Source organism: Caloenas nicobarica, chromosome 2 (assembly GCF_036013445.1).
Source record: "Caloenas nicobarica isolate bCalNic1 chromosome 2, bCalNic1.hap1, whole genome shotgun sequence".
NCBI lineage: Eukaryota > Metazoa > Chordata > Aves > Columbiformes > Columbidae > Caloenas > Caloenas nicobarica.
This window is the reverse complement of record NC_088246.1, coordinates 77,645,262-77,660,707: the sequence shown is the minus strand read 5'-3', so window position 1 is coordinate 77,660,707 and position 15,446 is coordinate 77,645,262. Positions and strand designations below refer to the sequence as shown.

The 15,446-nt window shown below is 40.8% G+C and overlaps 1 protein-coding gene across 1 annotated transcript; it reads left to right on the top strand.

The window, feature by feature from the left end:
• Positions 1–9,226: 9,226 nt before the first annotated feature.
• LOC135985396 (ovalbumin-like) lies at positions 9,227–15,117 on the top strand. Its single transcript, XM_065628695.1, has 7 exons — positions 9,227–9,394; positions 10,020–10,070; positions 10,664–10,792; positions 11,486–11,603; positions 12,640–12,782; positions 12,960–13,115; positions 14,722–15,117. The coding sequence occupies exons 1-7, from the start codon at positions 9,227–9,229 to the stop codon at positions 15,115–15,117; spliced, it is 1,161 nt and encodes a 386-aa protein (XP_065484767.1).
• The last annotated feature ends 329 nt before the right edge of the window (positions 15,118–15,446 follow it).

The following is a 15,446-nucleotide window of genomic DNA, read 5'->3' as shown; positions in this document are numbered from 1 at the left end:
GAGCTAATAAATTTATAGAAAATCCTACCAACTATTGAAGTCCCAGGACCGAAAACAGCCCATGTTAGGACCCCGATGGCATGGCCAGCCTCAGCAGGAGCTTTCCCTCTGTACATGGGCCCAGCAGCCTGTATTGGGCATTGGCATTTTGATACTGGGGGTGGTCTTTGTGAGAGGAAGACATGAATTGTCCTCAGCCAGTTGCAGCTGGCCCTGTAATGGATGAAAAGAATCCATTGTATGCCTGTGGGGGACTATGGTTAGTCCGTGGATTCCCTGATGGAGGGCATGGGAACAGAGATTAGCCTTGAAGATATTAAGGTCTACCAGTGAGAAAGATGGGAGTAAAGGAGTATCCGGAGATATTAAGGTGTACCCGTGAGAGAAGGGAGTAAAAGAGTAACATTAATGATAGCAAAATTAGCCAATGAGATGTTGCTACTGCAACTTGTAACCAATAGCAAAAAGACACTCGAGCTGGTAAAGACTACATAAAAAGGTGTTTGTGGCAATAAATGGAGACTGCTGTTTGTACAGAAGAACTTGTTCTATGTCGTTTGTCCGTCTCAACCGTGACAGTATGCCAAATCTTCAGACAGTCAGAGGAGTGTTTGGCACCTCTGCTCAAGTGTAATTAAGAAAGGCTGGGCAGGAGAAATGTGAGACATGTTTGGAGAAACAAAACAGAGGAGACACGTGGAAGGCAATGTTATTGAGAGCACAGCTGAAGGCACACTCTTGGATGGAGGTGGTCCATGCCAGAGGAGGCACTTCTGAGGGACTGCAGCCATAGGTAACCCATGCCAGGGCAGTGACACTCCAGAGGGACTGAAGCCTGCAGGTGACCAACATGGAGCAAGGATATCCCTGTGGAACTGAAGCACCTGGAGCAGACTGGTGCACAGGAAAAAAAGTGAGCAGCTACAACTGGCAGATAGAAACAGTCACACATCAACCCCAACCTTTTGCATTATCTGCTACTCCACCAAAGGGACTGGGAAGTACTGAGTGTAACACAAAAGCTGAAACTAGGAAGTGGAGAAGGAGAGTTTTGGATGGAAGTTGAGTGCGGCGAAGGGGTATGAAAGGTCTAAGTGTCTGTTTCACAGTTTGTTACATTGGTTTTTGTCAATATCTGAATCAACAACAAAAATTTTGTGTTAATCAGCAAGAAATTATGTAAAACTCCCTAAGTCAAGACTGTTGCCCACAAGAGAAGCCCATTTCAACTGAGCCTTGGCACTTCAGTCTCTGCCTGAACTACACTCTGGGTGTGTGTCTTCAGGCCTGCCTTCTGACAGACCTCAGACTCAAGCCTTATAACCAGGCCCATGTCCTTTGCTCATAGGTAAGGGACAGGGCTCTGAGTGCACTAATAAGACTTTAATGGTCCTGACCAGCCACACCTGGAACCTCTTCCCACATCTATGGGCCCAGGACCTCTGAGCTTTGCCCTGGACCTTCAGTCCCTCTCTGTGCTACATCAGAGGTGTACCAGTCTCCAGTTCAAACATAGCTGTGGCCACGGCTGGCCAAGGACTCCTAGTGTGACCTTGGCCCTGCCTTGCGATCACTGGAGCTGAGCCTGGCTCTGACGTGTGAACTGACTTCATGGTTTTTTTTGGACCTGCCTCACAGCCATGACATTGCCTTATGATCTGGTCTCTTGGTTGGAGCTGTTGGTGATCTCTGGGCCTGCCCTGCCCAGGTCCTGTGGGACTGATCCCCAGCTGGTGAGGCTCCTGACCTGCCAGCTGCGGGATCGCCCTTGCCTCCTGGTTTGTCTTTCCCTGGGGAGAAGCTGGCCCTTGCTGCTCCCTGACAGTCTGCTCAGGCCTCCTTGAACCCTCTGACGAGTACCAAGGAGCCTGGCCTCTGGTCACACAGGGCCTTGTCTTTACAAAACTTCCTGATCTCCCTGCAGCACTCACCCATTGCTCAGCCCCAGGCTCCTGACTGAACCCCGTTCTGCCCAGCCAGACCCTCCTTCCCATCTGGCTTGTGCCCAACCAGCCTTTGTGGCCCGTTGGAGTGGCCTGACTCCCTCACTCAGCCCCAGGTCTCTCACACCATGTCCCTTTCCAGTCCACCGTCCCTGCCCTCTGTGTCCCCTGAAACAACCTGAGGTTCCCTGCATCTGAGGGAATGTAAGATTATCTATCCTATCCCATTTTTCTTTTTGATGTTATCTGCAATAAATGGCATTTTAAGAAATATCTTACAGAGTCTGAGTGCCTTTCTTAATGCAGATCATAAGCTGGTGAGGAGCCTGGAGCACAAGTCTGATGAGGAGCAGCTGAGGGAACTGGGGCTGTTCAGCCTGGAGAAAAGGAGGCTGAGGGGAGACCTGATCACTCTCTACAGCTACCTGAAAGGAGGTTGTAGCATGGAGGGTGTTGGTCTCTTCTCCCAAGTAGCAAGTGATAGGACGAGAGAAAATGGCCTCCAGTTGCACCAGGGATGGTTCAGGTGGGACATCATGAAACATTTCTTCAAGGAAAGGATTGTCAGGCATTGGAACAGGCTGCCCAGGGAAGTGGTGGAGTCACCATTCTGGGAGGTGTTTAAAAGATGTATAGGTTAGGTTCTTAGGGACATGGTTTAGTGCCAGAGTTAGGTTATGGTTGGACTTGACCTTGAGGGTTTCTTCCAACCTAAATAATTCTATGATTCTGTGATTCTATAACAAACACTACTCATAGTGCCTTGCAGCAGTGCACTACACCTTTTCAGTGACTGCAGAGACCTGTAGTCTCCTGAATTCTCTTCCTTTACCTTTCTGAAAATGAGTCACTTTTTCAAATCATCAGGAATCTTCCCTAACTGACTTGGCTTTTCCTTAGTCATCATTTTGCTGTTCTACCTAAAGAAGCTTTTCTTACTGCCCTTCACATACCTTGTCAGTTTTCTTCCCAGCAGAATTTTCGCTTTTCAAATTCCATCACTACATGCATGAGAAAAGCTTCTGTACTCCTGCCAGGTGGATTGTCCTTGCTTCTACCTCTTGTGCAGTTTCTTTTTGTATTTAAGCTCAGTCAGAACGAAGACACCTTCATCATCAGAGACAGCCTTTATATTGCTTTGGCAGCAAGATATGTGGCACATATGGGAGCAGGTGAAAGGCTTTGCATGTAGATGAGGCTAAAATTCACTCAATCCAGTGAAGAAGAACCTTCGGGTTCTGGGTCAGATACTCCCAACCAACCTGTTGCTGGCCTGTAGGTTGTGGTCATTGAAAATTATGCCATGAAGGCCACATATGCCTATGTCAGATCAAATATGCATGGGGGAGCATTAAGAAATCATCAGCTGTACAATGAAGGCTGTCAGGTTAAAATGAATGTAAGACCTGATATGCAATATCCCAATGACAACCAAGAGCAATGACAAATGCCTCTGTCATAATCTGTGGGAGATCAACGCAGCACTGCAGGCAACAAAGTCGTTCGCTTCAGAATGGCACAGTGCTGCTGCAGAAAGATGTCAGATGGGCTACAAACTCCTATCTGAAAGAGATAGGAGACACCTCATTTTCTTTGGCCTGGGGAAAAAACACACTCCCACAGAACAAATGAGAGAGAAATCATCATTTAGAGCTACAGCACCAAGATCTGCAATGACAACCAGATAGGCAGTCAGCTGCAAACACTCTGGGTGGAAAATTTCTCTCTCTGTGAATCATTGCTTCTGTCTCTCATGGAAAAGCAGCTTCCAGATTCACAATGTGGAATAAAGACAAACACAAAACAATGAACCTGCTCCTTCCTACTGGCAAAAGAACTGCAACAAGGAGGACATAGGTTTTTGTGACTGGATAAGAGGCGTTGGCCTGTGAGCTGACCTGGACTTCATATCCTTTTGGATAAAAAGTGCCTTTTATACTCTCAGGTGTCCAAGGCTTGGGTACTCAAGACTGTTGGTTTAAGGACAGCTCCACAATGAAATGCCTGGCAAAGGAAAGGGCAACATAGCCTTAGCTGACCTCTTTCTTGGGACAAGAATCGTCAAACAAGGATGTGTGACAGAACTGTTTGTACTACTTCACACAGCTGTGCTGGACATGGCAATCCATTGCCAGTTGTCCCAGGTAGCCTTCCAACTACCCAAAGGTTTGCTTACTCTCTCTAGACCCTGTATTGAGCAGACTATACAAGACGTTTTGTGTGCTGGCACTATGCTGACAGCCTGTTCTGATCAAGATCTTAATTTGCTCATGAGCAGATTCTGTCACTTGCAACAGGCCTTGCAGCAACTGCCAGTTTGTGCACAGAGAACCAAAATAGGCCTCTAGGAAAGAGTGCAACATGTGTTTCTCACTCACTATCAAAGCACAGCTTCTTATACTCCACATCTTTTCTTACTTTGTGTGAGCTTTGAACCACCAACACTTCCTGAAGAGAAAACATAGCTTTTGTATAACTCATGAAACAAAGCTCTGCAGGCCAAGCACATGCAAAAATGTTGTGCAGGTCTGGAACCAGGACACTGCACAGAAGCCAAATTCACCTGGTATGAAAAATGCCTCTGGGATAATTTTTATTCTGTACTTGCAGTGTGATGGCATGAAAAAAATGATCACTGACAAAACTGCAGGTACTCCCTGGATATGTTTGTAGGTCCTAAAATACAGGCCATTTGTAATGAGCTGGACCCGTGACACAGGTCTGGACACTTAAGTAATTCATCTATGATAAATCAGATTAAGGGAAGGGGAATCATGGTTGTTTAGGAAAGAGGCTTGAGGGATGTTTGGAAGGAAGATTTGACTGAGTTAAATGTACTGGCCAAGTCTTATATGCAAGAATGGAAGACCAGTGTTGTAGAAATACAAATGAACCCATGTGAATACAAAGTGTCTGTGAACAAAAAAGGGATAAAGACTGAAAATAGTGGCATAGATCTGGGATACACTATGAACAGTGTGAGAAAACAACTTATTAGGTGTAGACACATCTGCCCATTTTGGCATCTCTTCTTCAGCCTTTTCATCTTCAGCTTTAAAGAACTCCTGCTAACCATTGTTATCTGGACATGAAGCTTAAAAGCAAAGCAAGGTGTGATATACTCACTGTGACTCTCAGGGTCCAAGCACACCTCCCAGTATTTTATTGTAAGCCCGATATTCTTCCAGCCATCTAGCACTGGAAAGCACTACTGCCACTCCTGATGTCTATGGTACCACCTCACCTCTTCGGCTACACATATGAAATGGGGACCCACTCTGCTAGTGGGTACAAAAGATGGTACTTCTTTAAGTGTTCAGTGCCCTGGCTCACTGGTACACCAAACTGTTTGGTGAGAAAAACGCTGTTGTTATTCACCACTCTTAAGATAAGTTATGATGAAGTGTTAATAAAAGCATTTATATATAACAGCCAAAAGAAAGGTAACACACTAAATAGTATTCATTAAAATATAAGTAATTGAAAAAAAAAGAGAAAAGGAAAGGAAAGAAAAGGAAAGCATAATTGTATATCTATACACCAGGGTTACTTTGGAAACACCTTGCCCTTACTGACCTGACCTGGTATCTGCTCAGACACAGTGACTGACAGTTTTGGCCATAGTGGATAATTTGCCCCTTTTCTGTAGCAGAGACTCTCATAAGAGAGAAATTACTCAGCATTATCCATCTGACAACTCAGCCTAGGATAAAGTTTCTCCTGGAGAGATTTCATTAAGAAAGAACCATATCCTCCTAGTTTCACAAGGCTTGCTAACCCTTACAGATGCTCACCCTTTGAATGCAGTGGGAGGTGAGTGAGGAGCTGAGGTACTAGCTGAGCTGCCCAAGTCCCCTGGCTGCGTCCATGCAACACGCCCTCAGACCAGGCTTCCACAAAGATGGAAATGTTCCTACTAAAACTGCCTCCTTGCTGCCTCCCTCTCAAGGAACAGTCCAGTCACTCTTCTCAGCTGCGGTAGCACCAACTCAATGCTTTAAAGTATCTGGTTGAATGCCTTTGAGGCTGGATGTCTTCTCCAACATCTGGCTGGCTGGTAAACAGCTTCTTGCCTCAGTAAGAGGCAAAATTACCTTCTTTTCCTTGTTATTTCACTAGGAAGTTTCAGAGTGGCAGGACCACTGTGTCTACCTCAATCTGTGAATTAACAGATACAAAGAGCTAAGTAGGATACCTGTATATAACTCATTACCGATGCATGACCAGATGGTGAAGATTTTTGATTAATAACACACCTGGGAGACAGGTTCCCCATTCCCTTTCTCCATCAGCATACTAATACATGTTTTATAAGTAGAGATAATGTTTTCTGAGAAGCACTTCTGTCATCGGAAAGAGCAGACAAATTTTTTAGGTTTTCTTAGGGGCTGAAATAGAAGCAGTAGGCCTAACTTCTAAAAAGTGAGAAAAAATATTCTGTGCTTAAGTATAGATATGTATCTGTCACACTATCTGTGGGGAAAACAAAACAAAACAAAACACTTGTCTGATACTTGTGGAGTAGAGATCTAACAAAAAATTACACTTCCACTACAGCCTTGTCTTAAGTCCTCAGACTTCCTTGCTAACAACAATGCAACAAGGAGAATGTGTATTTCTCTGGCACATTTATTTTCCCAAAAGCAAGCAGACTGAGGCAAACTGCACTGTCTAAACTTTTGACAGCAGCACAGAAGCCTACCTCTTCTCCTTAACAGAGATCACAGTAATCTCCATATATGTGCTAGAGAATTATGTTAGAGTGAGTTTGGGGTTTCCCCCCCTCCATCCTTTTAAAAATCACATAGTGCTTTACAGAGGTCAGAATAGTTTCTTTACTGTTTGTCCATTCTATTATTTCAATATAGAACAATAGCTTTTATAACTGAAATGCTTTTATAACTGAAATATATTTGCTATTGTATATTATGATTGTCCCACAGACCATGAACACTCCTTCAGCTGAGTTTCACAGTTCCTCTGTCATCTGACAGGCCATTAAGTTACCCATGGAAGATCTGAGAGATACATTGCAAGTGCATACCCCAAACACATTTGGAATTGACGGCTTTTTACTTTGTCTGGGGCTATGTTTTGCTATTGCTCCCTTAGAATAAAGTAGTTTGCTATAAAACCTTCACACCCATCAAAAGATCTTTTTAAAATATCCCAGCTTTTCAAAGAAAATGTGCCTGCTTTTGACTTTCATCTAAATTGTTTTTCTCACACATACCCTTCTTTATTTCCCCAGTTTTGTTCATGGAATAATAACCCAAGTCCTGTTCTCACTTATCTTCTGTCTAGCATGGCTCAGCTGCATTTTGTACATTCAGAAAGGATCAATGGAAAGAGAGTTCTGGTCTGTTATGACAACCATAATAACAAATTGACTAATTATTGAGAGACGGACTAATAACTGATAATTCTGTTTCCCATCACTAAAGTTTTCACATTTTTTGTTTTTATTAACAAAGCAGTATCTAGCTGCAAATGAAGCTTAAAGGGACACGAGGGTTATTTCCCAGTCTTTTCTACAATTCAACAGTCCTGTTGGAAAACACTTTGTTATGTAGAATGAAACCTAATATTTGCTCTCTCTTCAATCAAAAATGGACCCATTGAAATGAAAATCTGACCTAATCCCATTAATTTATTTTTATGGTGTCAAAGGTCAAACTTCTGAAGGGCAGCAGCAAGTGGGTCACAGTTCAGACTGTATAAATTTCCAAGGGCTCAGCCAGTCTGTCTATGTACAGCTGGAGAGCTGTATTGCCTTTGGTGCTGAAGCTCAAAAGGTAAGCATTTCTCTAGGAAAATTTACCTTCTCACTATATCATTTATTGCTTATGCCTAAACTTCAAAAAAAAAAAAAAAGATCAAATATTGTGTTATGTTCCGTATCTTTTAGGATAAAATATTTACATGATATTCTCTACTAAAACTTCTCACCTGTGTCTCTGCAACCTGCACTATTTTATTATGTGTAAAACCTGACTGTTTACAGGAGACTTAAAAGTTCATTCTTTGTGTTTAAATATTATTATTTTCAGAACAGCTTATCCTCTCATTCAGTATCTCCTAAGTTTGACTTCAGCAGCAAAAGAACAGGTTTGCTTGATCGACCTCCAGTTCAACAGAGTGTGCTGAGAGCAAAACTGTGGCATTCAGTGAATTAGCTAGGTTTACTTTAGTGTGAAATTTCTCTAACAGTTTCATCTCTGGCAAATACAGCCACTGAGCACTACATGAAATAACAATGTGCGTAGGTGTGCAGACATATTTTTACAATAATCTACAAAGGTGAATTTGCATACAGAAAGGAAAGTGAGAAACATGTGTGTGACCGTATCTGTATAGTCATGGGCGCGTTCACTAAAAATCTTGGTGGGTTTTAATACTCTAAAGACAAACTTGAGATCTCAGTATTAAGCATCTACACAAGGGATTGCATTTTGAAAGACAACAAACTTCACAATTTCTATAAATAACAGGAAGGAAACTAGATTCATGCTGACTTGAAAAGTTATGCTTTATATAAGCACAATGGGTACACAGGACTTATACTGTCCAGCACTTTATAGTAGCCTTGGACAGAAACAAATATAAAGCTTTTACCGGTCTATGCCACAAACATTCATTCAACAGTGTTGTATTATGGTAGACATTGCTATTTTATCATGTCTGCATTTCTATTCTGTCTGAATATCACTAACAAAATTTAATTTCTCAGAAATGTTATAGTGTAGTATATATAGATATATTTTACTGCATTTATTTATTTATAGAAAATAAAAATAGTCAGCCAGCCTCTGCTTTTACTTGTGTCTGTTCAAATCTAGAGCAAGTCTACCAAAATTTGTACTTTAAATTTTCAGCTTTTCAGGTATGTCACAGACAGATCATAGTTTCTTGTTTTCATCAAAGGTACCACAAATTACTAAGGAATTCCAGCCTTCACTGAATGAAAAGAAGTACATGCAATTGTTGTTTGTCTGCTTTGAAAAAGTAAACAGAAATCACATACAGATTTAAGAACTTTACTACCAAAAAGGTGACTGAATACAAATGCAAAAGAAATAGATTTATGAATAGAGAGTTTCTAACACACACTAGAGGTAGGCATAGCAATAAGCATGTTACCACAGCATGACTTCAAAACTACTTGTTTATATTTCATTGCCTACATCTACTATTAAAGTGCATTGTGCTGTGTATGTGTGCTATTCCATTATTACATTGTCATTGTACTTCTGCTGTTTTTTCTAGCCAATACTGGTTTCACAATGGGCTCCATCGGTGCAGCAAGCACAGAATTTTGTTTTGATGCATTCAACGAACTGAAAGTCCAGTATGTCGATCAGAACATCTTCTTCGCCCCCCTGAGCATCCTGTCAGCTCTGTCCATTATCTACCTGGGTGCAAGAGAAAACACCAAGGCTCAGATAGATAAGGTGAGGCTACAGTTAAAGATTCAAACCTTCCTGCTGCTTAATAGAGCCATAGCTCTTAATTATATTATAATGTCCTTTGCATAGATCAGAGGCTAAAAAATCTGGATCTAGAGTTATCAAAAGCTGTCGGCCACCTCCAACTCTCATAGTGTTCAACAAATGCATCAGCCACAAATCTTGAAACTGGATTTAAATTTTAGTTTTATCATTGTTAGCAGTAGGATTCTCAAAGAGAACAACACATTCCAGCGGTTCGTTGTTTAGAGTAAGGAAAGCAGGTAAAATCTCCAGAGAAATAGCCAAAACATGTCTCCAGTCTGAAAAATGTTTCACATTACTTTTCTGCAGCTCTCACTTCACAGGGTGGCTGTCTTATTACGTGGAAGAAAGTTAGTATTATTAACAGCACACTCTGGAGCTGATTTCTAGATGTTCAATAGAAAAAAAGCAGACAAGCAGACAACAGGATGTACAGCTATGCACACATGGTACGGATGGATTGCACCTTTTGAGTCATCCGACTTCTGAGTTAGCCAACAGTTTTACTCTAAACATGTGTTAATCTCAGTTGCATAACCTTTTTTGTCATACCTGCTATTTCAACTTCTGTTAATTTCAATTACAGGTTGTTCACTTTGATAAAATCACGGGATCTGGAGAGACTATTGAATCTCAGGTACAGAAATAATTTCATCTTCTCTATGTCACTTTCTCCTGGGAGCAAAACCTAGCAGATAAAGCAGCCTCCTAGCCATTCCAACCGCTCTCTGCTGAGTAGCTAGTGCTCTGCATCCAGCAGTTCGGGAAACACTTTGTTCATAAGAATACAGAGAGAGAAGGGAGGTAACAGAGGAATCAGAACAAGCAAAAGATGAAACCCGCATCAAAATATTCGGCAAATAGGGAAAATGACAGATATTTGGACACTTAGACAAGGTAGCTGGATGTTACTGATTAAATGGGACTGGCTGGGAATGGAGGAAGGCCTATTTGACCTGCTGGAGCTGGATTACTGTATTGGGTAATTAAAAGAACCCCTGGGGGAGGTATGAAGAAATTATAGCAGAAAGACAGCACAGAATTGTATATATTAGAAAATTACTACATCAGTGTAGTTATAGCAACAAGATATACAGGACAAACAGCAGTTTTGTAAGCAGAAGTGTCTGAACTACTTTACTCTTCTCATAGAATAGGAAAAACCTACTAAGTATTAAAACTAGAATAACATCAACAATCTTTTTATTTGCTTTCATGCCAACAATTCAGTGCGGTACATCAATAAATGTCCACACTTCACTTAAAGACATGTTCATCCAAATCACCAAACCAAGTGACAATTATTCAGCCAGCTTTGCCAGTAGACTTTACGCTGAAGAGACATACCCAATCCTACCGGTGAGTTGCACTAAAATCTTTATCTGAGTGTATTTTCATGTCATAGATGTACCATTCTGTAATGCAAAAGCATTGTCAGAAGTCTAGTTTCTGCTGAAGAAATTTTCTACCATATGGAAGACAGAATTCATGACTTCTCTCTATCACAGCCTTAACCTTCTACTCTCTTGAGAAAAAATGTGTCTAGCCAAAAAGATGTTTCTGCAAAGTACAGTCATAATCCAATCATATCAAGGTGTAATTCATAAAGGTAACTTTTGGTGGGAAGAACTCCAACTGTTTTCTCAACTTACAAAACTAACCTGAAAAATAATTTCAGGTTCTTAAAAATATTACAAGTTTTCCCATTGAATGGAACATTTCGTTTGAAATGAAAGGAAAATACCATTGCAAAATCAAAAGTGAAAAAGTAGGCAAAATAAAAAAAAAAACCACCACAACATATTTTGACTGAAATGAATGTAATTTTTTTGGATCAAACTCAGTTCTGGGAAATATTTCAAAAGATGCGAGCATATACTCTTGCTTGAAGCAATGAGCGTCAAATCTTAAGATGCTTACAAATGAGAATCATGGTTTACTGAGTAGCTTCAATGAGCAGATTATTCATATCTGTTAATTTCAGTCTTGCATTTCACATTTTCAAACTGCTTTGACATTCTAATCTGAAAACTGCATACTCTTCATTTGCAGGAATACTTACAATGTGTGAAGGAACTGTATAAAGAAGGCTTGGAAACTGTCAGCTTTCAAACAGCTGCAGATCAAGCCAGAGAGCTCATCAATTCCTGGGTTGAAAGTCAGACAAATGGTAAGAGCAAGCAAAGTATCAACATGGGTATTTTCCATTCTGCCACCACGTTTGAACAGCATATGGGAATGCTTAAATCAGGAGAGAACAAAAAAACCCCAAACCTCTCCCTCTGTTCCTGCTCCTGGATAATAGATCAGTTCCCAAATACGGAACTATCATTTAACCTTTTTTTTTCCCTCAGACACATCTCTTTTAGAGGAGACTCTATATCTGTAGGTGCTTTGTGGGTATTTAACACTTCCAGTTCTGATGACAGCCCTAGAACATGCTTGGTACACAGTTACAAGTGGTTTGACACTAATGTTGAGAATCTGGATATCCTTTGATCAGCACGCTTTGCCCTCAAGATTCCAAGAGTTGTTTGCCTGTTAAGTAGGGCATGCAGTCACAAGGTACTTGAGAAATCTTAACAGGTAAAGGGCAATGGAAAACCACAGAGTTAAGGAATGGTAGGGAGGTGTATGAAATGCATTGAAAGAAGTACACCACAATTGGGATTTTTACCCTATTGCACCTACAGGTGGTTCTTCTATTCTTCCAGTCTCTTCCTGGCCCCCTCAAAACATTCCTTTCCCTCATTCTTGAAGCACATGGCCTGAACAGCAAACAGAGATAAAAGATGCTGAATTTTAACCTAAATGAAAATATACATAATCACACAACCTTTGTCATAATGTCATAATTTGATGGAGAAAATCAGGCCATGATTCACCTACTGGTGCGAAAGGACTAAGGAAGGAGCGTGCTATGTGTATGAGGACTGCAGAATAATCAGGACCAAAGTATAAGAAGAAAGCAAAGTAAAATTCTGGTTTTCTTTCCTGTTACCTTTTCTTCCTAGACATCTCCTTTCAACTTTGGTTTGAAGCAAGAAGTATTTATGTTTACAGCTGAAAAAAAAAAATGTCCCTGCCCTACACCCTACTCCCCACGTATTCTATACCCTCCATTTAACATTGTGATTGCCAAGTAAGATGTGTTACACATAGATATGTTATATATATGTGTTCTCTTTTCCTATTCATTATTAAAGGAATGATCAGAAATATCCTTCAACCGGGCTCTGTGGGTCCCCAGACTGAAATGGTCCTTGTCAATGCCATTTACTTCAAAGGAGTGTGGGAGAAAGCATTTAAGGATGAAGATACCCAGACAGTGCCGTTCAGACTGACTGAGGTACATGGGCACACATCACCTTAAAGGTGTCATCTTTTAGAATTTGTGAAGACAGTAGACGCATTATTATACAGTCTTCCTGGACAAGAACAATCAGTACTTTTAACCATAAGGAGACATTTCTACACTGTAAGAATAATATTTGTGAAAACTATATTATCTTATTTGGTTTTGCAGCAAGAAAGCAAACCTGTGGAGATGATGTACCAGGCTGGTTCATTTAGAGTGGCAGTGCTGGCTTCTGAGAGAATGAAGATCCTGGAGCTTCCATATGCCAGTGGCATGCTGAGCATGTTGGTGCTCTTGCCTGATGATGTCTCTGGCCTGGAGCAGGTATGACTCTGGGAACTGGGTTTCAGAAAACCATGAACATAGTGAACGTAGGTGCTGCAAAGCCCTTCACAATAAAATTATCCTAAAACACTTCACCAGCAAAGATCTGAACACTGGCAACATGGGATTGTTGCATAGGAGCATGTAGCTGATTCAGTGGTCCTGCAACAGTTTATGCTGAGCACAGACTGCTTACAGAACTACTTCAATGGGTTAAATATTGGTCACCACAGAACAGGTTCTTCTTGGCTAATCAGCTGTTACTCCAGCAGCTTGAACTCCAAACATTTATGTCTCCATTTCTGCCCATTGAGGAGCTTCCTGGGAAGTTCATGTTATCTTTAGTAGTTGTAATTATTGCTTGGTTGGCAGTGCTCAACATGCTTCCTTCATAACTTCAAAAATTAAGCTATCTAAAAACTAGATATGAAGGGTACTGGAGTGGTTAAAGCAATTTCAGGAAATAAAATGTACATGACATACTATTGTTGATATGAACAGAATATAGGCATGGGATATTGTCATTAGCAGGACTGTAGTTAGTCTGAATAGGAAAGGTTATGTAATAAATGAGAGTTCACTAACTCAAAGAATCTAAATTATAAAAATGAAGAGGCATTTGAACACATCTAAATTTCCATCAGTTATGATTGCAGACATGCATAATGAAGATTACGTACAATTCTGGAAAAAAAAGGAAAAAGTAGATATACATAGGAGAACAAACACTGTACATTATAATTAGAAAGTCTGAAAAGGAAGAACTTGGATAAAATAGAATCTCTATGCATAAGAAAAAAAATGTATTTGGATAAAGTTGGTAAGAGAGACTATATTGACATGGTGTTACTACGTATTGCCATGGCAAGATCTGCATACTTAGCAAGTTAGGAGAGAGATATTTATTATATTAGCAGAGAAAGAGATATTACTAGGTACGAAGAAACATACATAATAATGGAAACAACCTATTATTCTGGATAGCAATCACCAACAAGGGTACCCACTCTTCCAATGGTCACCAATGCAAATGGTGACTGTGCTGTTTTAGACTTTCTTTCTTGATTGGCAGAGATAACTGAACTGAGTGAGCTTGGACTAATACAGTGTAATTAAAATAAAAGGATACTTTACAACTTAGCCTTTACATTTCAAAAAGCCAATTTCTCATAAAAATATTAGTTCGTAGTATAGTAACAATTCATTGTTCAGGTATTAGTAACTGGTTACCACTAACACCCTGTTATTTGAAGGTCTTCAATGTAGGTAGACCTTAAATTCAAAAGCACAGAATTATTTTTGGAATGTATTTCCCAAGCAAAGAAGATAAATAGGAAGAGCTTTAGGTGGAATTTGCTAAGTAGCCACCACATTAAAAAAATTGATTGGCAGTGAGTCTGTTAAAGAAATAGAAAGCAGGACAGAGCAGATAAGGAAGAGTCATAGTTTGCTTTCCTATCCTAGATACATTAATCTGTATATACCTAGAAAAAATGCCATGCCAAGAGCAGTCAGTGAAAATGGAAAAAAACACCACTGGTACTGCACTGCCACAAAGGAAGTTGTGCTCTCAACACACAGATCTTATTCTCTTGTTTCCTTGCAGCTCGAGAATGCAATCACCTTCGAAAAACTCCTGGAGTGGACCAGTTCTAATTTGATGGAAGAGAGGACAACGAAAGTGTACCTCCCCCGCATGAAGATCGAGGAGAAATACAACCTCACATCTCTCTTAATGGCCTTGGGTATAACCGACCTGTTCAGCTCATCAGCCAATCTCTCTGGCATCTCTTCAGCAGAGAGCCTGAAGGTGTCTGAAGCTGTTCATGAGGCATTTGTGGAAATCTATGAAGCAGGCAGTGAGGTGGCAGGCTCAGCAGGAGCTGGGGCCGAGGTTGAAAGTGCCTCTGAAGAGTTTAGGGCTGATCACCCTTTCCTCTTCTTGATCAGGCACAACCCAACCAATGGCATCCTCTTCTTTGGCAGATACTTTTCCCCTTAAAGACAAAAAAGCTGAAAGAGTTTCTGTCCCTCACAGCAAGACCCAAAGCACTGCAGTATCAAGGGTAAAAAGAAAGGCATACTCTCTTTTTCATCCATATTTTCTAAATCCAGAGGGCTTTCTTTAAAAAAAAGTTAAATCAGCGAAATTATGCCATGAAAACAGGGGGCCCTTTGCCTTTCCTTTCTGTGTACTGTAATATTATTTACTCATGAATGAAGGATTAAAGGAGTGAAAACCAGGCCCAAAGAAAGCATGAACAGAGATGCTCCTGGTGCAAGTTAACAATACTAGTGCCAATTCGTCACACAGCAAAATCACAACCCCAT